At 37.4% G+C, this 26,293-nt stretch overlaps 1 protein-coding gene across 1 annotated transcript in view; it reads right to left on the bottom strand.

Annotated features, from left to right (window-relative positions):
- Positions 1–4,395: 4,395 nt before the first annotated feature.
- The window catches only part of LOC124993681 (serine/threonine-protein kinase PAK 2-like), a 69,766-nt gene continuing 47,868 nt past the window's right edge, over positions 4,396–26,293 (bottom strand). Inside the window, exons 9-12 of the mRNA XM_047565499.1 lie at positions 15,788–15,887; positions 12,889–13,085; positions 5,040–5,177; positions 4,396–4,482 (exon numbers count right to left, since the gene is read on the bottom strand). Of these exons, the coding sequence (XP_047421455.1) occupies positions 4,396–4,482; positions 5,040–5,177; positions 12,889–13,085; positions 15,788–15,887 (522 nt within the window). The remainder of the gene's footprint in view (positions 4,483–5,039; positions 5,178–12,888; positions 13,086–15,787; positions 15,888–26,293) is intronic.

Raw genomic sequence — 26,293 nt, 5'->3', positions numbered from 1 at the left:
TCGATCTCTCATTTTTCTCCTGCTTACAGCTAAACTCTTGCTCCCTCTTCTACTCTTCTTTAATTTTCACTTCTATCTTCTCCTTAATCTTAATCATCACATCCTATACTACTTCTGTTCTCCCCTTTCTACCCTTCAAAAATATAAACCACCTACCATACTTACATTTTTATTGTAGGAAATAACTGTAGCATTTTTGTTTATTGTGACAAAACTGTAAACACCTCCTCAGGAGATAATTTAGTTTGAGGTTGGATATTGTTTGCATTGTTTGAGGCTATTATTTGTCTCTCCCTTCAAGGTGAGGAACATGTGTCTCAAGGTAGAAGCTCTAATGCCTCAGATCCATACTGCGGGATTGGTTGACACCCACACACCAGGAAAAATAAGGAACAAATTATCCTAAATAAACCAAGATGCTCCAATAATAGAACCACTAATTCCACAGTGGAAGCTATATCAGAGAAGGAGATAAGAATGTACATAGTAAAACTGATCTGCCAGGGAAAGGACAACTTAAGGAGTGACATTAGACAGAAGAGATAGGAAATGAAAGATCACTTCAATAAAGAGATAGAGATTCTGAAAAATATTCAAGCAGTAATCCTTGAAATGATGCAATCAATAAACCAAATTAAAAATTTAATGGAAAGCATGACAAACAGACTAGAGTACTTGGAAGACAGATTCTTAGGCAATGAAAACAAAAGTTATCATCCTGAAAATCAAGTTGAACATGGAGAGAAGATGTTGAGAGACCATGAACAGAACTTCCAAGAAATATCGGATAAGGTGAAAAGATCCAACTTAGGATTTAACAGGATAGATGAGGACATAGAAGTTAAAACAAAGGAATGCACAAACTTTTCAATGAAATCATCTCAAAAAATTGCTGAAACCTAAAGAATGAAATGGAAAATCAAATACAGGGGGCTTGCAGGACACCAAATGTACAAAACTACAGCAGCTCCACATCAAGGCACATTATAAGGAGAATGACTAACAGTATGAGGAGAGAATCTTAAAGACCATGAGAGATAAAAATTGCATTATATATAGACGGAAACCCATTGAAATCTCAGGTCATTTCTCAACCTAGACGTTCAAAGATATTAGTTCTGTAATAATACAACACAAGATTTGAAAACAAAAAAGAAAGAATGATGAGTAAAGATTTTGTATGCAGCATAAATAACCTTCAGACATGAAAATGGAATAAAAATCTTCCATGATTAAACAAAAGTTAAAAGAATTCACAAGTAGAATTTCTGCACGATAGAACATTGTCAACAAAATATTCCATGAGAATGAAATGGAAAAAACAAATGAAAAGGAGCAAAGGAAAAATGTACAGCAAAGAATTATGAAGGAAGGAGAAACTAATTCAAATTAAAAACCAGAAATAAACTGAAATGAGCAGAAATACAACTTATATCTCAACAATAACCTTGAATGTTAATTACCTCCACTCCTTAATCAAAAGACATAGACTGACAGATTGGATGAAAAAGAAGACCCAATAAAAGGGACAAAAAGTCATTCCATACTGCATAAGGGGTCCTCTGTGTACATCAAACAAAACTTTCTCAGATGCAAGAATCAAATAGATGAGAAACAATAATACCTGGAGGATTGAACTTCCCTCTCTCACTACTGGACGGATCTTCAAACCAAAGACTTCTCCTGAGGGAAGTGAGTCCAGAGCTGGTATCACTTAATGACATATTTTTGTGACACAGTCTTTAAGGTGTTTTTCTGAAATGGCTTGCTTTTTCTCCTCATTCTTTTGATTTCTTTGTTTTTCATTTGAGGTGCTGGGTGTTGAACTAGGCATACACCCAAACACTTCTGTAGTCCATGTTATTCTTTATTATACTTAGAAGTCAATAAAATAAAAAAAAAACCAAGAATCTCATATTTCTGGCACTCATGCATTTTAACTTAAAAATATTAGTCTACTGCCTTCTGGTTTTCATTATTGACAGTTTTTGGGATTACTCCTGTTGCTGTGCTTTGAAATATACTGTTTTTTATTTCTAGCTGCCTTTAAGAGTCTTTCTTCTCATATAGTTTCAACTTGATTTGCTGAGGTATGACTTTTATCAGTTCAGCTGGAAGATATCCTTTAATTTTATAATCTGCTTGCCTATTAATACTGAAAATTTTTGCTTGTTTTATTCTATGATCTTCTCATGTTTGAATTTGTTACTTTTAATAGCATCACTCTACCGTGTTGATATGATTCTATATTATCCTCAGTACCATATTTAGTACTTTGAAAAATATTGACTTTTTGAAACACATTGTAAGAAGTTTCATTTGTTTGGTCTTCAATTCATTTCCTAATTCTTTCCTTGTCTTTCTGATTTGATCTTCATTCCACATTAGAGGATTTAAATTGCAGCACAATATGTTCTCTTGAATTTCCCAGGTACTTTCTGGCTTCAATTTGTAATTATGCCTGTTCAGTGCCGATAATATGTAATTACATTGTGTATTTTGAACTTTGAATTCTATAGCCATTTACTACTAATCATTACATGCTTAGTCTGCTAATTTAAATATAGGAGTCTTTGAGATCTAAATCTGTTGTAAATTCAGTGGAAAAAATAAGAAATCCAGAATAAACAAAGCAATTCTTAGCAAGAAGTGTGAAGCAGGAGGCATCACAATACCAGACCTTTAATTATATTACAGAGCTATACTAACAAAAACAGCATAGTGTGGACAATAAAACAGACATGAAAACCAATGGTACAAAATAAACATATGCACATAAATACACTTAATTCATACAAGACAAAAGTGCAAAAAATATTCAGTGGAGAAAACATACCCAATTCAATAAATGGTGCTGGGGAAATTGAAAATTTATATGTAATGAAATGAAAATTATCCCCTCTCTCACCGTACACAAACTCAACTCAATATGGATCAATGATTTATGTATTAGAATAGAGGCCCTTCGAATAAAAGAAAAAGTAGGTCCAAATCTTCATCATATTGGCTTAGAATTGGACTTCCTTCACAAGACTCAAAAGTAGAAGAAGTAAAATCAAGAATCAACAAACGGCATAGATTCTAACTAAAAAGCTTCTTCTCAGCAAAGGAAACAATCAATAGTGTGAAGAGAGAGCCTACAGAAAGTAAGGAAATCTTTGCCATCTGCACTCAGATAGAGTATTAATCTCTGGAACATATAAATAACTCAAAAAAACTTAACACCAATAAACCAAATAAGCCAATCAATAAATGGGCTAAGGAACTGAACAGATATTTCACACAAAAGAAAAACAATCCATCAACAAATATATGAAAAGATGATTCAAAATCTCTAGCCATTAGAGAAATGGAAATCAAAAGTACTCTAAGAATTCATCTCATTCCATTCAGACAGGTAATTGTCAAGAATACAAGCAAGAATAAATGTTGGTGTGGATGTAGGGCAAAGGGACACTCATACATTGCTGGTGGGACTGCAAACTGCTGAAACCATTATGGAAAGCAGTACGGAGAGTCCTTCAAAAACTTGGAATGGAAACACCATTTCGCCAATTATCCCACTCCTTAGTCTACACCCAAAGTACTTAAAATCAGCAAAGTAGAGTGATGCAGCCATATCAATGCTTATAGCTTCTCAACTCATAAAAACTACAATATGGAATTAACCTCAGTGCTCTTCAACAGATGAATGCATGAAGAAATGTGGTATATATACACCATAGATATTACTGAGCCTTAAAGAAGAATGAAATAATGATTTTACCAGTAATTGGATGGAGCTGGAGAATATCATGCTAAGAGAAATAAGTCAATCCACTAAACAAAAAGTGAAAACTTTTTTCTGATATGTGGATGCAAATTCACAATAACAGGGGTGACTAGCAAAGTATAGAGTTTCTTAGGTTTAGGCCAAGAGATTGAAAGGAGGGGCAGGCTTATGGGGATAGGAAGGATAGTTGAATGGTTCAGACATTACCACCCTGTGTGCATGTGGGACTACATGATGGATATGATGTTCATCATGTAGAACCAGAAACATGAGAAGTTATACTCCATTTACATATAATGTGTCAAAGTGCATTCTATTGTCATGTATAACTAATTAGAACAAATATAAGAGGAATAATAATTAGTGGCAGCCAGGGACTGGAGGAGGAGGAATGGGAGTTATTCCTTTATGGTGGCAGAGCTTCTGGTTGGAGTGACAAAACTGTTCTGGAAGAGAAGGTTGTACAGTATATTGAGTGTAATTAATGCCACTGGGTTGTCTACTTAACATGGTTAAAAAGGCAATTTTCATGTCACATGTCTTTTACAAGAATCATTTTATTAAATGTAGAAAGATTTCCATGCTAGCAAATGTAAAATTCAACATGAACCACGTCAATGATCTTAATGACGACTCCTCTTTTGTGCCTTAGCTGCCAGGATCAGTGGTGTCAATGAAGATAACGGCTTAGCCATTTTCAGGAAGGGGTGCTATCAGGAAATGGGGAAGAGCATGAAGGTTATCAAAAGAGAAACAAAACAATTCCTTTCTACTAAGCCCTGAAGTCTACTTATGAATACAAATTTCTTAAAAAATACATATGTTAATAACTGCCCAAACCACTCCTAATCAGTACATAACTTCCATAGTTGAACAGACAGTTGCTTAATTTTCCTAATTTCCAAACATCAACAGTAAAATAGCTCATAAATACACTCATTCCAAAATTGAATGAATACAATATCATAATATAAAAAAGTACAACTATATTAAACTTTTATGTACATATATATATATATGTATGTTACAGGTGGACACATTACATTATTTTAATTTTATGTGGTGCTGAGAGTCAAACCAATGGCCTCACATATGCTAGCAAGCGCTCTACCACTAAGCCACAAACCCAGCCCACAATATTAATGTAGTAGCTGCATTATTCGTAGTTATCAATGAATAATGAAGTGTTATTAACACTATGAAAACTTTCTGTTGGGTATTGAAAAAAATTCAACATTTTCCAAAATGACATCCATTCCAAATTTACCTGTAATAATTCTGTGGCTGATCCTCTTTTCTCCACATCCTCTTGTAAGCATGATGTTAAGAAATGATGAAATACTGTGGAAATTTTCTCTACATTTGGGAGTTCTGGCATTCCGTTTTCTCTTATAAGTTCGAAAGTCTAAAAATAGAACATCATCTGTGAGCTTTTTTACGGGGAGTAGGTAATGTGGGGACGATGGCAGGGTTGCTTTATCAGTGAGTTACATCCCTAACACTTATTTTTTTTTTTTCATTTTTGAGACCTGGTCTCACCAAATTGTTGAGGCTGATTCCAACTTGTGATCTCCTTCTTTGGCCTCCTGAGTCACCATGATTACAGGTGTGCAACCATTGCATAAGGTAGTCCTGACAGTCTTAATGTAGCTCAACAAAGTTATAATGTACTCTATCAAGTTTATGGAACTGTTTTTTTTTTTTGTTTTTGTTTTTGTTTTTTTTTGTGTGTGTGTGTGTGTGTGTGTGAGTGTGTGTGCAGTGTTGGGATCAAATAATCCAGGGCCTTTGCATACTAGGCAAGCACTCTATCAGTGACCATCTCCAGCCCACCTTAATTCTTCAAAGAGAATCACTAAATACTAAAGTTAGGTAGTGATTATTGCTAACCTTTTGGAATTTGTAACCACTCTCCTTCACTTCCTTTGCTCTCTCGCTCGCACTCTCTAATTTTAGTGGGTTCTTAAAGAATTCAACCAGGCATGCTATAGGCAAGTAAGTGCTCTAACACTGAGCTGTACCCCAGCCCTCTCTTTAATTTACATTGAGATAGGGTATCTCTAATTTCCCCAGGCAGGTCTCTAACTTGAGATCTTCCTGCCTCTGCCTCTCCAGAACCTGAGATTACAGATGTGTGCCACCAGGCGGGGCAAGATCATCTTTTCTGTGTTGAACAATGAATGCAATGCATCTTGCTTAAGAAAACATAATCCACAACAAGTATAAAAACACCACCTATGGTACATAAAAATAAAAACAACAGGGAGGTCAATCCTTCTATAAATGTGTACAATCCTGTTAAACATTCCCAAGCTATTTAAAAGTCATATTTCAAAACAAGTGATTTGCTGAAACTCTCTTGCTAAATTAGCTATATGCCAGCTTCATCATTCCTAGTAACAGATCCTAAAACGGCTAGATTGAACAGTGACTTAAAATATAGGTGTTTTCATAATTGAAACAACCCCTCTTCAGAAAATCTTTGTATTCTTTAATTTTTTAATATTATCCTTAAATTTCAACATATGAAATTATTTCTAATTAATTGACCCTTTTATAGTAAAAGTTTAAGTTTGGAAATGAAGCAGACAACACAGACCATCGCTGAGTTGCCATGTGAGACAGGAGAAACACTTTAATAAATCTCACTGACTTCCTTTAATATTGAAGACACAACTAGAGAGCCTTGCTAATGTATTTTCCAAATACCTACCTGATTTAAAATGTGGATCCTATACTGTTACCATATTAGACACTCATTTTCTTATTCTTGATATCCTGCATTTCTGTACAGTAGACTTCTCACAAATAATATATATGTGTATACATATTTCTATATATAAATTCATTTTGTTGCTTTTCTGTGGTGCTGAGGATTGAGCACTGGGGATTCATGAATGCTACTCAAACACTCTACCACTGTGCCTCAACCTCAGCCTAACAAGATTGTAATTTTAAGAACACCAATATATTCCTTCATGGATGGTCCTTAAAACAGTGTTGTACCTAAAAACACTGTGAAACCCAAGGTCACCTAGATTTTCTCCTGCATTAATTTTATTCTAAGACCTCAAGCCTCAGACAGAAATTAATTTCACATTAAGGTCTCAAGACTGTTGGAAACCCCTATACCTCCATCTGAAGGGATAAGCATGGGAGTCCATAAAATACTCAAGTTCAGTATTATCACCCCAAGAGTCCACGCTTGGCTGCCCCTAATCTCCTACCACCTTGACATCTGACTCACTTTACTCTTTATTTTCATTTATGTTAATGATCATAAGCAGCCCAGGACTCCCAGTTCTCCCCCAGTATTTCCACCCTAATGCCCATATGGCTCTGAACATGCTCCTTACTTTCACCAGCTGTGCATTCAGGGGCAACATTTCTTCTCACCCAACTCTAGGTCTAGAGATAAAGCAAGTGTCATTTTGGCTTCTCATTGCTCTCTGAAGTCTTCACTCTTCTTTTTCTCTAATATGCAGTCTTTTGAAGACAAATATACCTTTCCTTGTTTTCAATGCTTACTAAACCCCAGGTCATTCCCTCCTCACTCCTTTGAGATCACAGCTCTTTGCACTGTTACCTCTCACATTACTCCTGTCCTGATTGGTGGCTACATCAATAGCTGCACAGATGCCTGCTGCAGTTCATTGTCCTCTGCTCTCATGCTCTCAGGGCTTGCCTTTCTCACCTTATACACTATGTCCTTCCCTCTACCAGGACAGATACGAGCAACCACCACCCTTACTGTGTTTTTGCCTCTACCTCCTATCTTTTGTACTCCCAGTACTCCAAGGTCAGCAATCCTCCGACTCCACTGGAACCTAAAATCCCATAGGACATTCAGTGTTCATCCTTCCTTTCACATGTCCCTTCCATGACCCTCTCCCACTCACTTGACAGCATTTATCTGGCTAAGATGTGCTTACATGTGTGGACTTCTTTCCTGTATCCATCAGCTCAATGTAGTGGATAGACACCACTTATCTCCAATGGGTGGCATCACTTACCATTGACATCCACTAACCTCATATGGGCTCCTCGTGCCTTCAGCAGTCACACTACATCTCCCTACTCCACTCACTCTCCTACTCTCCATTCCTGTCCTAAGACACATGCACTCAGTTGTCATGTCTCCTTAGCTGCCTCTTGACTGTTGGGATTTCTCAGGCTTCCCTTGATTTTGGTGACTGTAGAGAGTTTTGAGGAGCACCAGTCAGGTACTACATAATCCTTTGTAGGATACCCCTCCAATACAATGCGTCTGACTTTGGTATGGTTATCTCACAATTATGGGCTTTTGAGAGGAAGGTCGCAGGATTAACAGTGCCACTTTCTTTACTTTCCTTTTCTTCTCTTGTAGTACTGGCGATTGATCCCAGGAGTGCTCTCCCACTGAGTTACAGCCCCTGTCCTTTTCATTTTAAACTTTGAGACAGGGTATCACTACATTGTGGAGTCTCGCCTCCAAATTGTGACCCTCTAGTCTTCACTAGCTTGACCACCATGACTGGCAACACCACTCTTTTCATTGCATCATATGAAGGGGACATATTAGCAACATGATTTATGACTGCTCAGGTTGACCTTATAACCTGACTAATGTCTTGATAAGTGTTTCCATTGGGAAGCGTCTCTTCTCTTTCCATACTCTGCTCACTGTAAGTCACTCTATTCAGTCCACACGTGAGTTTTCCTCTACTTCCTGCAGGGTGGAGAATCCACAGAAATGTTAGAATTCCTCAGCATGGGTGATTGTTCTGTCTCTTTTCCCAAATGGATTTATTCAATCATTTTTATCAGCATGAACTCAAATATTTATTTTAAATTTCAAGTTATAATTCCTTACAACTGTGTATTGATGATCAAATTGCGTCTGCTTTGGTTAACCTACACTCTCACTTGCCCCATAAGATATACCTCCCTTGATCTAGCCTCTTTTTAAAATTTAAAAGTTTATTTTTAATTGAGTACTAATAGTCATATATATTTATAGGGTACAATGTGATGTTTTGATATTTGTACACATTGCAGCATGGCTTTTTCATTTAATGATTTATTTTGGGGGGCTAGTAGATGAATTTAGGTCCTTACACACTATGTAAATCTCCACGACTGCGAAATTTCCAGCCCAGAAATTTCCTCTTTTTTGTTTTTTATTAATCTGTAGCTTTTAGTCACAGCTTTCAAATTTGCCATTTAATATATGCATCTTTCTATGCCCATACTCTTCCCTTCTATCATCAAGTGATACATCCTGTGACACAGGACAAAACCCCTAGGGTTCTTCCCTTGGCCCTGAAGATTTATTGTCATTTTACAAATGCATATCTCCTGTCTCCACCGTTATTATTTTTATGTAACTAATTTTAACTTTTAAAGATATTCACATAACAAAAATTCATATATTTATCCATATAGTTAGAAGTACATTCAACTTTCATATATTTGAGAAACCTGTTGTTTAGCTTTTGAAAGGTAGATTTCTGGGTTGACTTTTCTTTCAGAACTTCATTCCACATTTACTAAAACACTTGAAACTGTCTTCCAGCTCACTTGTTGTATTGCATTTAAAATTTTTTTCCTGTATCTTTCTGCTTCAATGTGGCTCATTTCTATTGCTACAATAATCTATCACTAATCCAACCAAAAATATTATAGTTTCCATAATGTGCTAGTCAGTTTTTTGTCAAAGGGAAAAAATGCCTGAGGACAAAGCTTAGAGGAACAGGTATTTGGCTCACAGTATCAGAGGTTTAGTCCATAGTACACGGATTCCATTGCTGTGGGCTCAATGTGAAACAGAACATCATGAGACAGGGCTTGAAGGAGGAGTGCTGTTCTGCTCAAGGTGGCCAGAAAGCACAGAGTGGGAGAACGGGAAAACAGAGAACAGGGAAAATGAGCCCTTGGAGGGCAGCCTCCAGGGTCCCATCTCATCCAGCCACACTCCTACTGGTACCACCCAGTGCATTCAAACTAGGAGAGACTGACTGGTGATGACTCTCCCAATGCTCTCATTTCACTTACAAATAGTCCTGCATTAACACAGGAGCTCTTCAGGGACACTTCATATCCAAATCACAACACAAAACTAACTTACATTTGGGTCTTTTAAAAATACGTCTTCCAAATATCTGACTCTTTAATACTTGGGCTATAATTATAAAAACTATTATACTGACCTTGTGTGCTAATTCTTTTTTCTGTGTCACTTCTGGGTTGTTTCAGCTGAATATTTGCTCCTCAAGATGAACTTAGTTTTCCTACCACTTTGTCTTTCAAAACTTTGGATATCTGGGTGCTTGTTAGTCCTGGCCGCTTCTGGATCCCTATATATATTCTCTTATATTTTCCAGGCTGATCAAAGCTCCTTTTCTTTGAATGACTGACCTATATAACTTTGGAGGCCATACAGGAGGTAGAGTTTTTTTCTGGCTTACTTCATCTTTGAACAGTCTTGATGATCTCCTCTTCATTTCTTCCCCTCGAGTTGATCTTAACAAATCTTGTGTACTTCCCTGTTTCACATGCCTGGGCCTCAGCCAGGTCAGGCATGATTCTCACATGTCTGGTCTGCCTTCATCTTGTGGGTGTTTTCCATGAGAATCTGCTTTGTTTTGGGTCATGGCCCTTCATCTTCTGGACAGGCTCTGATACACGTGGGTCTTCTTAGATTCCTGGTATCTTGAGAGCACCTGATGCACAATACTCACCCTTCTCACACCAGATTCCTTTCTCACCCATGCCTGGACAACTGCCCTACCTGCAGGCCAAGGTGCTTTTCCACATTGAGCCTGGGAATGCACAGTAAGCTCATACATGACCAGCTCATCTGTGTCAGATTCTGGATCTACTGATAGTTGATGACATGTGGGAATTAACTGGTTTCACAGGGGTACAACAAGACTTCTCTTGGAGACAGCAGAAGATGCTGAAGACTAGCCTCTTCTGACGCCTGAGTATAACCATGGTTGTAGTTGTGGCCATATAAATATTACTGAGGTGTGTTCTGGGATTAACTTCTAAGCTATTAGGGTCTTATTTCTGATATTTGTGAGGTAAAACTGAAACAGTTTTTAATTTAAGGGTGATTAATCTCCCATCATGGAGACAAGGCTCTTTTGAGTCTTCTACTCAGTGTATGTGAAAGGCTATGTTTTCCATGGTGGCTGATGGAAACAGACACTACCCCAGGGCCTGCACATGTGGCAGGCGCTTCTCTTTCCCATCTAGTTTCTCTGAGCTGGGGGTCTAACTATGTTACCCAGACTTGAGCTACATGATCCCTCAGACTTCCAACAGGCTGGGATGAGGGTGGGCACCATCTCACCCAGTCCTGGGGTTTGTTTCTAGTGATGGAGGTTGAACTGAGGGTTTTGTGCATGCTAGGCATGTACTCTACCACTGAACTGTACCTCAGCTCAGTCCTTTCCAACCTGATCAGATAATTATACATCAGAGTTCTTCTCACCAATTGGTTCTTCACACCATTCTCTGTTGAATGCTTAAGGGGGGGCCCTCCACAGGTCTTGGGACACTTCAGCTTTCCTCCTATCACAGCTTTTCCTCCAATGCCCCATCTGGCTTATATCTATCTGTACATGGCCTGGAAACCAGGGCAGTTGTAGGGTTGATTTCAGTTGCTACTCACTTTCAGACATCACTGTCCTTCATTCATTGTATTCTGCAATGTCTAGAAAACCACTGATTCATATAATGTATTTTCTAGGAGAAGATCAGGTAGTGGTGTTTATCTGGTCCCTGTTACATGATTTTGATAAGATGATGACCCCATTCCAAGTGTTCACCAAAATTACATCTAAATTGATCAAGGCTCAGTCTTCATCTTAATGGAAGTAACTGTAGTGTCTCCCAAGCAGATCTCTCCCTCACTTTTTGTCTGTGGATTTCAAGGTATATCTTTATCTAGTTTTACTCATATTTCCTACCATTCCTTCTTAGTCTCCTTGCAGGTCTACTTCATCAACTCTTAGATATGACCTGTGTCAGGGTGCCAGCTCTCTTTTTGTCTGTCTATACCCACTTGACCTTGTGTCCTGAATATTAACATCATAAGACTGTCAAATTGTTTCTAAAGCACTTATTTAAATTCCCACCAGCAATATATGTGAGTTCCAACCTTACTTTTTTTAATTTTATTTTTGTAATACTAGGAGTTGTACTCAGAAGAGTTCTTCTAAAAACTATATACACAGCCTGCTTTTTTTTATTTTGAGGAGTTTTGTGAGGATCCCCAGGCTGCCTTAAAACTTGCAATCCTCCTACCTCAGCCTGCCAAGTACCTGGGATTACAGGTGTGCACCACTGAACCTGGCCAACAATTCCAGTTGTCCCACATTCTCATCAGCACTGATTGTTGTCTGACATGAGGTGTAAAGTGGTGTTCTCTGGTTTTGGTTTATATTTCCTTAATAATTAATGATGTGAGGTCACAACACAGGTGGGATGATGGGCAAAGTTCTTCACCTCAACAGCTAGAGTATTTATATTTGTTTAAAGTCTACTCTGTTTGAGAATGGACATGAAATGTGTCAGTTATATACCTTTCTTAGAGGTGTCATCATGCTTTCCTCTGTTCTGGACATTAATTTTCAGAAGCTGAAGATGAAAGTTAATAACATGATTTCTATATCTAGGGCACAAAGATGTGTAGGAAAGGTACCTCTAACTTTGTAGTAAAAGCATCTATGGCTGGAGGTGTGGAGAAGTGGGACATGCTTGCCTGGCATGTGCCAGGCCCTGGGTTCCATACTCAGCAACACATATAAATAAATAAAATGAAAGATCCATTGACAACTAAACAACTTATTTTAAAACAAAGGTATCCAACTAGGGTACAACAACTATGTACAAAGTTGAGACTATTCTTCCATTTACTCCTACCAAGAAACCGTACTGCTTACTAAAAAAAATCTACACTCTTTAGCCTATACATTCAGCTTTATAAATCAAAAGTAATTTGATGTGTAGATTCAAAATAAGGGTAGATTAGGTTTTCTTAAGTTTTGATTATAAATTCTTGATCAATGAACAACAGAAGGAAGCTTTACAAACGTCTTAAGGAAAGGTTGGCATTAAAATGGTCTTACCCTTGAGGGGCCTTCCCGGAGGTATGGAGGCTCTCCTTCGACCATCTCAATAGCCATGATACCCAGAGACCAGATATCCACTTTAGGGCCATAACTTTTCCCTCTAACCACTTCTGGTGCCATCCAGCAAGGTGTTCCAAGCACAGAAGTGCGTTTATTCTGCTCAGGGGTGATGTGAGCACAGAAACCAAAGTCGGCTAAGATACAAAAATGAAATATCTAGAGTTAATAGATCTAGGTATGGTTTTTATAAGAGAGCGCAGCTCAGGTGACATAATTACATTTTGACTATTAGGTGCTTTTATTGATTTTTTAAAAAATGAATTTAATAATAAAATAATCCAAACTGGGATTAAAATATATTGATGATGATACAGACTTCCAATTTTGCTTTTCCTTCCTTCAATAAAGAGCAAATGATTAGGAGGGTTTTTATCCTGAAGAATATATTTTATTCAAAATGTTATATTAAAACTGAAAGAGATTCAAAAAGCAGGGAAAAATCACCAAAGGTGGACACCAAACCAAAATGAACTGAATCAGTCAAAGGTCAAGACACTGAAACTTCTTTAGAAGAAAATAAAGAGAAACTAGTATGATTAATCATACAATTTAGCAGAGAGTATAGAAGAAAAAAGCCATATTTAAGTACAGTTGCACTGTCACGGTACTTACCAGCATTAATCTATTCCAACTATCTCAAGTATGACTGAGGAATAGAAAACCTCTGTTAGTACTTGAGATTGATTTTGTGCAGAGTCAGGATGTGTATTTACAGTCTTCCCTTCTCCTGTTAAAGCCATTCAATCACTTATGAACTACTGACATCAGGTCTGTAACCTTCAGCCTCTTTTGTATTTACATAGGAATGAATAATAGCTATGAACTGCTTGATTGCTTTTACCTAACTAGGATATTTTGTAAGGTATTCTTTTCAGAGATCCTTCCATATTAGTACATTTATGTGCCTCGCTTAAAAACGATATTAGAGTGTATAAATATACCAAAGTACCATTCCTTTACTGTTTGACATTTAAGATAGTTTTAGTTTTTCTGTACCATGTTGCAGAGAATATACTTTTACTAATTGTGTTGCATAAATGGATTAAGTTATAGGGGTGAATATGAGAAGACTAATGTTAGGAAAAATAAGGATTATAATGAAATGCATGTTTATAAAACCCCAGTACCATTCCAAGTACCTTGTTAAAATATCTAATCCTCATAATAACTATAAGAAATAGGTTATCCCCAGCACCGCAAAAAAATAAATAAATAAATAAGAGAAATAGGTAATTTTTTTCCTACAGGTTGTGGGAAATTTACATTTTCTTTGAATTGACACTTATACATTGAACCACATCTCCAGACTTTTAAAATTATTTTACTTATAGAAAGGGTCTGAGAGAGCTGATTTAGGACCTTGTTATGTTGCTGAAGCTGGCTTTGAACTTTCAATCCCCTGCCTCATCCTCCAGAGTTGCTGAAATTATAGGGGTGTGCCGACAAGCCAAACATGGGTGATTTCTTTTGAATTTATTCATTTCTGTGTCTGTGGATGGGTGGGTCTGTGTGTGTGTGTGTGTGTGTCTGTGTGTGTCTGTGTGTGTGTATGTGTTGTTGGTGAATTAATTCCAGGGTCTTCTGCATACTAGGTAAGTGCTTTACCATGATCTGTAACCTCAGCCTCACATACGGTTTTTTTTTCTTGTTGTTGGTGGGGGACTTTTTTCCAGGGATGGAACCCATGATTGCTTGACCACTGAGCAACATCTCCAGTGCTTTTTATATATTTTCAGATAGGGTCTCACTAAGTTGCTTAGGGCTTCACTAAGTTGCTGAGGATGGCTTTGAACTTGTGATCCTCCTGCTTCAGGCTCCAAAATCACTGGGATTATAGGCATGCCACACTGTGCCCAGCTCAAGCTATGCTCTCTATTTTTTTTTTAATATCTTTAGTTGTCAAAGGATGTTTTATTTTGTCTATTTTTTTTTATATGCAGGGTTGGGGATTGAACCCACAACCTCACCCATGCCAGGCAAGCTCTCTACCACTAAGCGACAATTCCAGGCCCTGCTTACTATTACAATTATTCTCATTGTCCATTATGGGAAAACAAGACATATATAGTTTTAGTTAATTCACCGAAGATCATTTATGTAGTAAACGTCAAAGTCATCAAAAAATATTATCCAAAAATGGATGTGATTATCTACTTACAACTTTCCCACTAAGAGAATTCAAAGATACAATCTTATATATTGAGGACCTGATTGAATAACCTTTAGAAGTTGTAGTTTCATAGTTCTACTTGAGACCTACAGAGGGCAGGGCAGGAATTCAGAGATTATGAACACAGCAAAGAAGCTCAGGATGATTTTCATGACTCTATTGTGTCTCAAGGAGAAAAAACTTTGAAAAGTGGGATATGTCCCTTGTCATCTCTGACATCATGGTCATATAGCCTTCTCCTCGATGAGGCTATACTGTACAAATCTCAGATATGGATGAAGAGTACAATCAGAAAAACTAGTCCAACAGATGGCAGGAACAAATTCAAACTTGTCTCTTCAAAATAGCATCAATGCTATGAGAGTCTCAGGCATTGTTTTTTGACATTTTCATCTTTAATCTCCTTAAATATTCTGAAGTTGGTACTATTATCCTCCTCAGTGAATAAATGGGAAAAGAGACCAAAGAGATTAACTTGCCCACCATTATTCAGCAAAGAGTAGCAAATCTGCTGTTTAAACCCAGTCTAGTTCGCAGTTCATGGCCTTTACCACTTGGTTCTTTCCCTTTCTTATATAAATTTTGAAAAGTGGTAACAAAGAGATTGTACATTAAAAAGTGAGGAAAGTGCAAAAAAGTAAATGCTTTTCTCCACTTGTTACTCACTAAGTTTCACTGATCCATCCATTCCCAAAAGGACATTGTCACTTTTGATGTCTCTGTGAATCACTTGATTAGCATGTAAAAACTCCAATGCCTGTAAGCACTGAACAAAAGAAAACACATATCAATGAACATTCCTGAAAAGTCCCAATACCTAGTTCCCAGAGGAGTTAGAGTAGTACTTATGGCTTGAGCACTACCTCTAGCCCTCACCCAAACCCCTGCAAACTGAACATTTATAAAGAAAAATCTCCTCTCAAATGCAAAGTGCTCAAAATATAATATCTTAATTAGTAGCAATATCCCTGCCATACTCTGATCTCATCTGGAGACCTTATTAGATAATCTCTCATGGGACTCTTTTTCCTAGTGACTTTTTTGTTTGTTTGTTTTAGGTGAAGTCCTTTCTGTGTTGGCCAGAATGGCTGAGACTGCAGACATATGCAAATTCCTAGGTGGGGATCAAATCCAGGGCAATGTGTATGCTACACAAATGGTCTACAACTGAGTTACAGCCCCAGTCTGTGCCATGGATTTTTCAACTTAGTCTTCAGTACTCTCTTATAAAATGATGGATGAGTCCATACAACCTCTAGGCTTTTCAGGTTTAAATGCCTAACAGCACACAGTACTTGATAAATAAGCATAAATTCTTTAGAAATTACTTCAACAGTAGAAAATAAACTTGCAGTTATTTGTACTTGAACCCTAAGGTACTCAGAAGTCTAAACATATGAGTCCCTGAGAGAAGCAGGTATTAATGAAGGTGATCTGGTTGCATTCAGTGAATTGTCAAGGTGATGAACCAACGGTCCTCTTCATTTCTTCTCTTGTAGATTTTATGTTAACCTATATGCACAATCTGGCATCACTAATGAAATAGTATGTTAGTGATAGTGGTCATTAGAAAAGAACTTGCCTAATATATGTGAGACTCTATAGGCCTGATCCCCAGACCTGAAATGAAGAAAAGAAACAGACACACAAAAAAACACCACAATTAAAAGTAAATACATGGAATGATGTCATTGTCTCCATTTACAACAGAAAACATTTTCTTAAAGAAAGTAAGAATGAATTCTTCCTTTCCTTAACAACAAAAAGAAGATGAGATTTTAAAACTTTCTTTGCCCAATGGTTTCTGAATATGAACTCAAAGGATGATGTTACATTTGGGAATAGTTAGTTGTATTTTATTCTTATTACCATTAAGGAAGAACAACAAAGTCTGCATATTATTTCTAACTACTAAAAATCTCATTCAAAATATTATAATGTAAAATAGAAAATATCAAAGACACTGACAAATTTTTAGAGATTTATGATCCTCCCAAACTGAATCACGAAGACGTACACAATTTAAATACATCAATTGCAAGCACTGAATTAGAAGAAGTCATCAAAAGACTACCAACCAAGTAAAGGCTAGGAGCAGATGGATTCTCAGCCGAATTCTACAAGACCTTTAAAGAAGAACTAATACGAGTACTCCTCAAAGTATTGCAGGGAATACAAAGAGGGAACCCTTCCAAACTCATTCTATGAAGCTTGTGTCACTCTGATACCAAAACCAGACAAAGATGTATCACAATAGCTTCAGGAAAAAAATACTTGGCAATCAATCTAACAAAAGAGGTGAAAGAGCTCTACAATGAAACTATACTACACTAAAGGAAGAATTTGTAGAAAACCTTAGAAGATTAAATATCTCCCATGTTCCCGGATAGGCAGACTTAATCTCCTCAAAATGGACATTCTACCAAAGGTGCAATGGGGATTCAATAAAATTCCAATTAAAATCACAATGACATTCCTCATAGAAAGAGAAAGCAATCATGAACTTCATCTGGAAGAATAGGTAATCTCCAGTAGTCAAAACAATCCTCAGCAGGAACAATGAAGCAGGAGGTATCACAATACCAGAACTTAAACTACACTACAGAGCAATAAACATAAATGGCATTTTATTGGCACTAAAATAGACAGGCAGTCCAATGGTATGGAACAGAAGACACAGAACCCACATGAATACAGTTACTTCATACTAGACAAAGGAGTCAAAAACATTCAATGGAGAAAAGATAGCCTATTCAACAAATGGTGCTGGGATAAATGGAAGTCCATATTGCAGTAAAATGAAATTAAAACTCTACTTCTCACCCTGCACAAAACTCAACTCAAAATGGATCGAAGACTTAGCAATTAGACCAGAGATCATGCACCAAATTGAAAACAAACTGAATAATCATCATGTTGCCTTAGGATCAGACTTCGTTAACAAGACTCCCAAAGCACAAGAAATCAAAGCAAGAATCAATAAATGGGATGGACTCAAACTGAAAAGCTTTTTCTCAGCAAGGGATTCAATCAATGACATGAAAAGAGAGCTGAGTGGGAGAAAATCTTTTACACATGCGCTTCAGATACACAACTAATCTCCAAAACTTATAAAGAACTTACAAAACTTTACACCAAAAATACAAAGCACCCACTCAATAAATGGGCAAAGGAACTGGACAGACATTTATGGAAGAAGATATACAGGCAATTAATAAACATGAAAAAGTGTTCAACATCCCTAGTAATTAGAGAAATGAAAATTGAAACAACTCTAAGATTTTACCTTACTCCAATTACAATGGTTATTATCAAGAACACAAACAATATTAGATGTTGGCGTGGATGTGTGGGAAAAGACACACTTTTATATTGCTGGTGGAGTTGCAAATTGGTGCAGCCACTCTGGAAAGCAGTGTGGAGAATCCTCAGGAAACATGGGATGGACCCACCTTTGAACTGATTTATCCAAATCCTTGGTTTGTACCCAAAGGACTTATCATTAGCATACTACAGTAACCCAGCCACATCAATGCTTTTAGCAGCTCAGTTCATAAGAGGTACATTGTGGAACCAACCTAGATACCCTTCAACAGATGAATGGATGAAGAACCTGTGGTATATATACACAGTGGAATATTATTCATCCATAAAGACCAATAATATGATGGCATTTGCAGATAAATAGATGGAATTGGAAAATATCATGCTAAGTGAAATAAGCCAATCCCCAAAAACCAAAAGCCAAATGTCTTGCATGATAAGTGGAAGATGATACATATTGGGGGTGGGGGATTTCGAGGCAGAGAAGAATGGAGGAACTTTATGCAGTGGGAAATGAGTGGGAGTGGGTATGTAAAATGGTGCAATGAGACAGAAGTCATTACCCTATGTACACCTGTGATTACACAAATAGTATGAACCTACATCATGCACAAACATAGAAACGAAATGATGTACCCCATTTGTGTACAATCAATCAATATGTACTCTGTAAAAATAAAAAAAAGTAAGAGAAATTCTTCCCTTCCATAAGTACAAATATAAGATGGGTTTTTAAATTTTTCTATTCCCTATGGCCTCTGAATGTAAACTAAAAGGATAAATAATAAATTTGGGAAAAGTTAGCTATATTTTTACTCTTATTAATATCAGAGTAGAAAAAGAAACTCTGCTCATTAATTCTAAATCCTAAAAATCTCATTCGAAATATTCTACTGTAATACAAGGAAAAACAAAGATATAAATGGTATCATCATATCATTTTTACCAGGCATTTACTAAGATTCTTGAAAAGAATCACTGGTACAAAAAGTAGAAATAAAATTGTCACCATTTAAATATTTTGGAACTTCAAAGAAAACACAAGTAAATGTCATTAGAACAATTAAAATGATTTCATATCAACTATGAAAAATTTGAGAAAAAAAATTAAGAGTAAAAGATAAATTCTTGTAAAAATTTGGTTAGTTTTTAGGGTGTCAAACAACATCTGTTAAGGGATATAATATGCAGAATTATGAAAGAGTCCTGATTTCTTCTTTAACCATTTGGTGGAACACATCTCATAATTATATTTTTTCAGAACTTTGCCTTAATAAAAATAATTCACTACATATTATACAAATTTTATAATTCACTATGTATTATAGAACTCTCTTTCATAAACTTTTCTACGTTTGTCATTCATGACAATGATCCCTGTGACTTCAGGAAAAGTCGTGTCAGGTTCCATGACTATTAGCATACATATAAAGTCTTCTTTGTAGAAAAGTTAAAGACACACAGATGAAACACTTGTTGTTGGTTAGGACTTGAGCAATTAGGAAAATTCTACTAACATAAGCAAACAATACATCAGGAATGCATTAAAAAATATAAAGAAAGCACCAATTTTTTCAACTTCAGTGAGCTCAATGAAACCAGAATCAAATACAATCACATTAAAATTAAACATATGTCTTAGATTGTCCGTTTTAGTTCTAGTTTCCATTTGGGGAGTGGGAGATGATCGGGGGAGAGAAGTGGGGCACTGGGAATATATTAAGAGAGATTTAGCACTGACTACACCTCCAGTCCTTTTTAATATTTTATTTGGAGACAGAGAAGTGAAGTAGAGTGGCTTGGCGAGACGCCCCTCCACCCGCTGGAGTGGTAAACACGGACAGCCAAGCGGAGTGAAAAAACGGGGGAGGGAAGTTTCCAGGACTTCGCGCAGCTTCTCTAACGAGGGGCAACCTAAGGAGACTCGTCTGCGAAGGGTGAGGCTCCCAGGCCCAGGATATAGGTCCGGGCCCGTGGGAACGCTGCCTGGGAAGGATGCCTTGCCCAGGCGGCAAGACACCCCTCCCCCCGCTGGAGCAGTGAACTCGGAAAGCGGGGAACTTTGCAGAGGAGGCTGCGCAACACACCGCTTGGTGTTTTGGAGCGATTTGCCGGGGCTTCTGCGGCTGCCGGAGAAAGAGTTGGGCGGCGAGATATTTGGTCTCAGCAACCGCCTGAGCAACGGGGAGGGGGCTGTCCGGAGGAGGTGGAGGTGCGCAGTGAGTGGCTTGGTCTCCAAGCGCCCACACAGAACACCGGGTGGCTGCCTGGAGGAAGAGACGAGCAGCGGGTCACTGGGGCTTGGAGCATATGTACGAGGCTCCAAGTGACTGCTCAGAGGAGGGGTCGCATAGCCAGGCGATTAGGTGCAAAGCACGGTCCGGTCCGGGGACCTAGGCACCTTTCCTTGAAAGAGCTACACAGAGACAAGCTGAGGGGCGGCGGGCAGCTTCTCTGAGGAGGGGCTACCTAAGGAGACTCGTCTGTGAAGGGCAGGGCTCCCAGGCCCAGGAGGTAGGTCCAGGCCCCTGGGAACGTTGCCTGGGAAGGCTGCCCTGCCCAGGCGGTAGTTGTAGACTGAGGGGAACCTCTAGGAAGGGAACTGACCAGCGAGACCTCCCCACCGGGTGAGTCTTCCCCGCCGGGTGAGGTTTTCCCACAAGGACGGTAAAACCAGAGACACAGGCCCAAACAGGCCTTGCCTCAGCCCGCAGTCTAGTTCCCCTTTGGATGACCATTGGTCAACAAGTAGAGGCACCTCCGCCCACTAGCAGGGAATATACCCCACCTGAAGACCACCACCCCTAGAGAGGCAGCTTCCTAGGAGAACACCGCAGTATCAACTTCCTCTAAGACTTCAGGCTACTGAAGGATAAGAGGGGATACACTAGCAATCTTCAGGGACATTATAAGTCAATAGAGCAAATCTGCAACATCTCTGCAGTCCACTGACACCTGAATGACATGAGAAAACAAGGGAAGAAAATGCCTCAAACAAATCTGGATGTTACATCAATAAAATCCAATGACAGCATGGCAGAAGAAATGTCAGAAAGGGGAGTTCAGAATGTACATAATCAACATGATAAGGGAAGCAAATGATGAAATGAAAGAGCAAATGCAGGCATTGAATGAACCCACCAATCGACAGTTAAAAGAGCAAATACAGGAAGCAAAAGACCATTTCAATAAAGAGTTAGAGATATTGAAAAAAAAAACAAACAGAAATCCTTGAAATGAAGGAAACAATAAACCAAATTAAGAACTCCATAGAAAGCACAACCAATAGGATAGAACACCTGGAAGACAGAACCTCAGATATTGAAGACAAAATATTTAACCTCGAAAACAAAGTCGAACAAAACAGAGAAGATGGTAAGAAATCATGAACAGAATCTCCAAGAACTATGGGATATCATGAAAAGGCCAAATTTGAGAATTATTGGAATTGAGGAAGGCTTAGAGAAACAAACCAAAGGAATGAACAACCTATTCAATGAGATAATTTCAGAAAATTTCCCAAATCTGAAGAATGAAATGGAAAATCAAGTTCAAGAGGCTTATAGGACTCCAAATACACAAAATTACAACAGACCCACACCAAGGCACATTATAATGAAAATACCTAACATACAAAATAAAGACAGAATCTTAAAGGCTGTGAGAGAAAAGAACCAAATTACATTCAGGGGGAAACCAATACGGATATCAGCAGATTTTTCAATCCAGACCTTAAAAGCTAGAAGGGCCTGGAACAACATTTTTCAAGTTCTGAAAGAAAATGGATGCCAACCAAGAATCTTATACCCAGCAAAACTTACCTTCAGATTTGATCGACGAAATAAAATCATTCCATGATAAACAAAAGCTAAAATAATATACAAAAAGAAAGCCAGCATGTCAGAACATTCTCAGCAAAATATTCCATGAAGAAGAGATGAAAAACAAAGAAGCAAATCAGCAAAGGGAGGAGATATCCCAAAGGAACTCTCAAATAAAGAGGAACCAAGTCGTGTCAAAAATAAACAAATAAATGAATAAAATGAGTCAAATGACCGGGAATACAAATCATATCTCAATAATAACCCTGAATGTTAATGGCCTGAATTCATCAATCAAAAGACATAGACTGGCAGATTGGATAAAAAAGAAATTTCCAACAATATGTTGCCTGCAAGAGACTCATCTCTTAGAAAGAGATACCTAAGGACTAAAGGTGAAAGGATGGGAAAAAACATACCATGCACATGGACCCAGCAAAAAAGCTGGGGTATCCATCCTCATTTCAGATAAAGTGGACTTCAAGCCAAAGTTAATCAGAAGGGATAAAGAAGGACATTTCGTACTGCTTAAGGGAACCATAAATCAGCAAGACATAACAATCATAAATATCTATGCCCCAAACAGTGGCTCACCCATGTATGTTAAACAAATCCTTCTCAATCTCAGAAACCAAATAGACCACAATACAATAATACTAGGTGATTTTAAAATGCCTCTCTCACCACTGGACAGATCTTCCAAACAAAAATTGAACAAAGAAACCATAGATCTCAATAACACAATCAATAATTTTGACTTAACAGACATTTATAGAATATACCATCCAACGAAGAGTGAATACACTTTCTTCTCAGCAGCACATGGATCCTTCTCTAAAATAGACCATATATTATGCCACAAAACTAATGTTAGCAAATACAAGAAGATAGAGACACTACCTTGTATTTTATCAGATAATAATGGATTGAAACTAGAAATAAATGAAAGAGTAAAAAACAGAAATTACTCCAACACCTGGAGATTAAACAATATGCTATTATATGATGAATGGATAACAGAAGATATTAGAAAGGAAATTAAAAAATTCTTAGAAGTAAATGAGAACAAAGAAACATCATATCAAAATCACAGGGACACTATGAAAGCAGTACTTAGAGGAAAATTTATTTCATGGAGCGCATTCAATAAAAGAAGCAAAACTCAACAAATAAACAACCTAACACTACAGCTCAAAGTCCTAGAAAAAGAAGAACAGACCAACACCAAATGTAGTAGAAGACAGGAAATAGTTAAACTCAGAGCTGAAATCAACGAAATTGAAACAAAAGAAACAATACAAAAAATTGACAAAATAAATAGTTGGTTCTTCGAAAAAATAAACAAAATTGATAAACCTTTAGCCACACTAACAAAGAGAAGACGAGAGAAAACCTAAATCACTAAAATTCGGAATGAACAAGGAAATATCACAACAGACATGACTGAAATACAAAACATAATTAGAAGCTATTTTGAAAATCTATACTCCAACAAAATAGAAAATTTCGAAGATATCAACACATTTCTAGAGACATATGAATTGCCTAAACTGAACGAGGAGGACATACACAATTTAAATAGACCAATTTCAAGTAATGAAATAGAAAAAGTCATCAAAAGCCTACCAACAAAGAAAAGTCCAGGACCTGATGGTTTCTCAGCCAAGTTCTACAAAACCTTTAAAGAAGAGCTCATTCCAAGACTCCTCAAAGTATTCCATGAAATAGAAAAGGAGGGAACCCTCCCAAACTCATTCTACGAAGCCAATATCACACTGATACCTAAACCAGACAGAGACACATCAAGGAAAGAAAATTTCAGACCAATATCCTTAATGAACATTGACGCAAAAATTCTAAACAAAATTTTAGCAAATCACATACAAATATATATTAAAAAGATAGTGCACCATGATCAAGTGGGTTTCATCCCAGGGATGCACGGTTGGTTCAACATCAGGATATCAATAAATGTAATTCACCATATCAACAGACTTAAAGTCAAGAATCACATGATTATTTCAATAGATGCAGAAAAAGCATTTGATGAAATACAGCACCCCTTCATGCTCAAAACACTAAAAAAAATAGGGATAGTGGGAACGTTCCTTAACATTGTAAAGGCCATCTATGCTAAGCCCATGGCTAATATCATTTTCAATGGTGAAAAACTGAAAGCATTCCCCCTAAAATCTGGAACAAGGCAGGGATGCCGTCTCTCACCACACCTATTCAATATTGTCCTTGAAACTCTAGCCAGAGCAATTAGACAGACCAAAGAAATTAAAGGGATACGAATTGGAGAAGAAGAACTCAAACTATCCCTATTTGCTGATGATATGATTATATACTTAGAGGAACCAGGAAATTCCACCAGAAAACTCTTGGAACTCATAAGTGAATTCAGTAAAGTAGCAGGATACAAGATCAATGCTCATAAATCCAATGCATTTTTATACATAAGTGATGAATCTTCAGAAAGAGAAATTAGGAAAACTACCCCATTCACAATAGCATCGAAAAAAATAAAATACTTGGGAATCAATCTCACAAAAGAGATGAAAGACCTCTACAATGAGAACTACAGAACACTAAAGAAAGAAATTAAAGAACACCTTAGAAGATGGAAAGATCTCCCATGTTCCTGGATAGGCAGAATTAATATTGTCAAAATGGCCATACTACCAAAAGTGCTATACACATTCAATGCAATTCCAATTAAAATCACAACGATGTACCTTACAGAAGTAGAACAAGCAATCATGAAATTCATCTAGAAGAATAAGAAACCCAGAATTGCTAAAGCAATCCTTCACAGGAAAAATGAAGCAGGGGGTATTGCAATACCTGAACTTCAACATTACTACAAAGCAATAGTAACAAAAATGGCATGGTATTGGTACCAAAATAGACAGGTAGATCAATGGTACAGAATAGAGGACATGGACACAAACCCAAATAAATATAATTTCCTCATACTAGACAAAGGGGCCAAAAATATGCAATGGAGAAAAGATAGCCTCTTCACCAAAAGGTGCTGGGAGAATTAGAAATCCATATGCAACAAAATGAAAATAAACCCATATCTCTCATCGTACACAAAACTAAACTCAAAATGGATTAAGGACCTCAGAATTAGACCAGAGACCCTGCATCTTATAGAAGAAAAAGTAGGTCCAGATCTTCAACATGTCGGCTTGGGACCAGAAATAAAAGCAAGAATCAACAACTGGGATAGATTCAAACTAAAAAGCTTTCTCTCAGCAAAGGAAACTATCACCAATGCGAAGAAAGAGCCTACAGAGTGGGAGAAAATCTTTGCCAATCATACTTCAGATAGAGCACTAATCTCCAGAATCTATAAAGAACTCAAAAAACTCAACACCAAGACTACAAATAACCCAATCGACAAATGGTCTAAGGAAATGAACAGACACTTCACAGAAGAAGACCTACAAACAATCAACAAACATATGGAAAAATGTTCAACATCTCTACTAATAAGAGAAATGCAAATCAAAACCACCCTAACATTCCATCTCAACCCAATCAGAATGGCGATTATCAAGAATACAAGCAACAACAGGTGTTGGCGAGGATGTGGGGAAAAAGGTACACTAACATTGCTGGTGGGGTTGCAAATTAGTGCAGCCACTCTGGAAGGCAGTATGGAGATTCCGTAGAAAACTTGGAATGGAACTGCCATTTGACCCACCTATCCCACTCCTTGGCCTATACCCAAAGGACTTAAAATCAGCATACTACAGAGATACAGCCATATCAATGTTCATTGCTGCTCAATTCACCATAGCCAGATTGTGGAACCAACCTAGATGCCCTTCAGTTGATGAATGGATAAAGAAACTGTGGCATATATATATATACAATAGAATATTACTCAGCCATAAAGAATGATAAAATTATGTCATTTGCAGGCAAATGGACGAAATTGGAGAATATCATGCTAAGTGAGATAAGCCAATCTCAAAAAACCAAAGGAAGAATGATCTCGCTGATAAGTGGATGA

The sequence above is a fragment of the Sciurus carolinensis genome, chromosome 9 (assembly GCF_902686445.1).
Source record: "Sciurus carolinensis chromosome 9, mSciCar1.2, whole genome shotgun sequence".
Lineage (NCBI taxonomy): Eukaryota > Metazoa > Chordata > Mammalia > Rodentia > Sciuridae > Sciurus > Sciurus carolinensis.
Note: the sequence above shows the minus strand (reverse complement) of the source record. Positions and strands in the feature narration are given on the sequence as shown.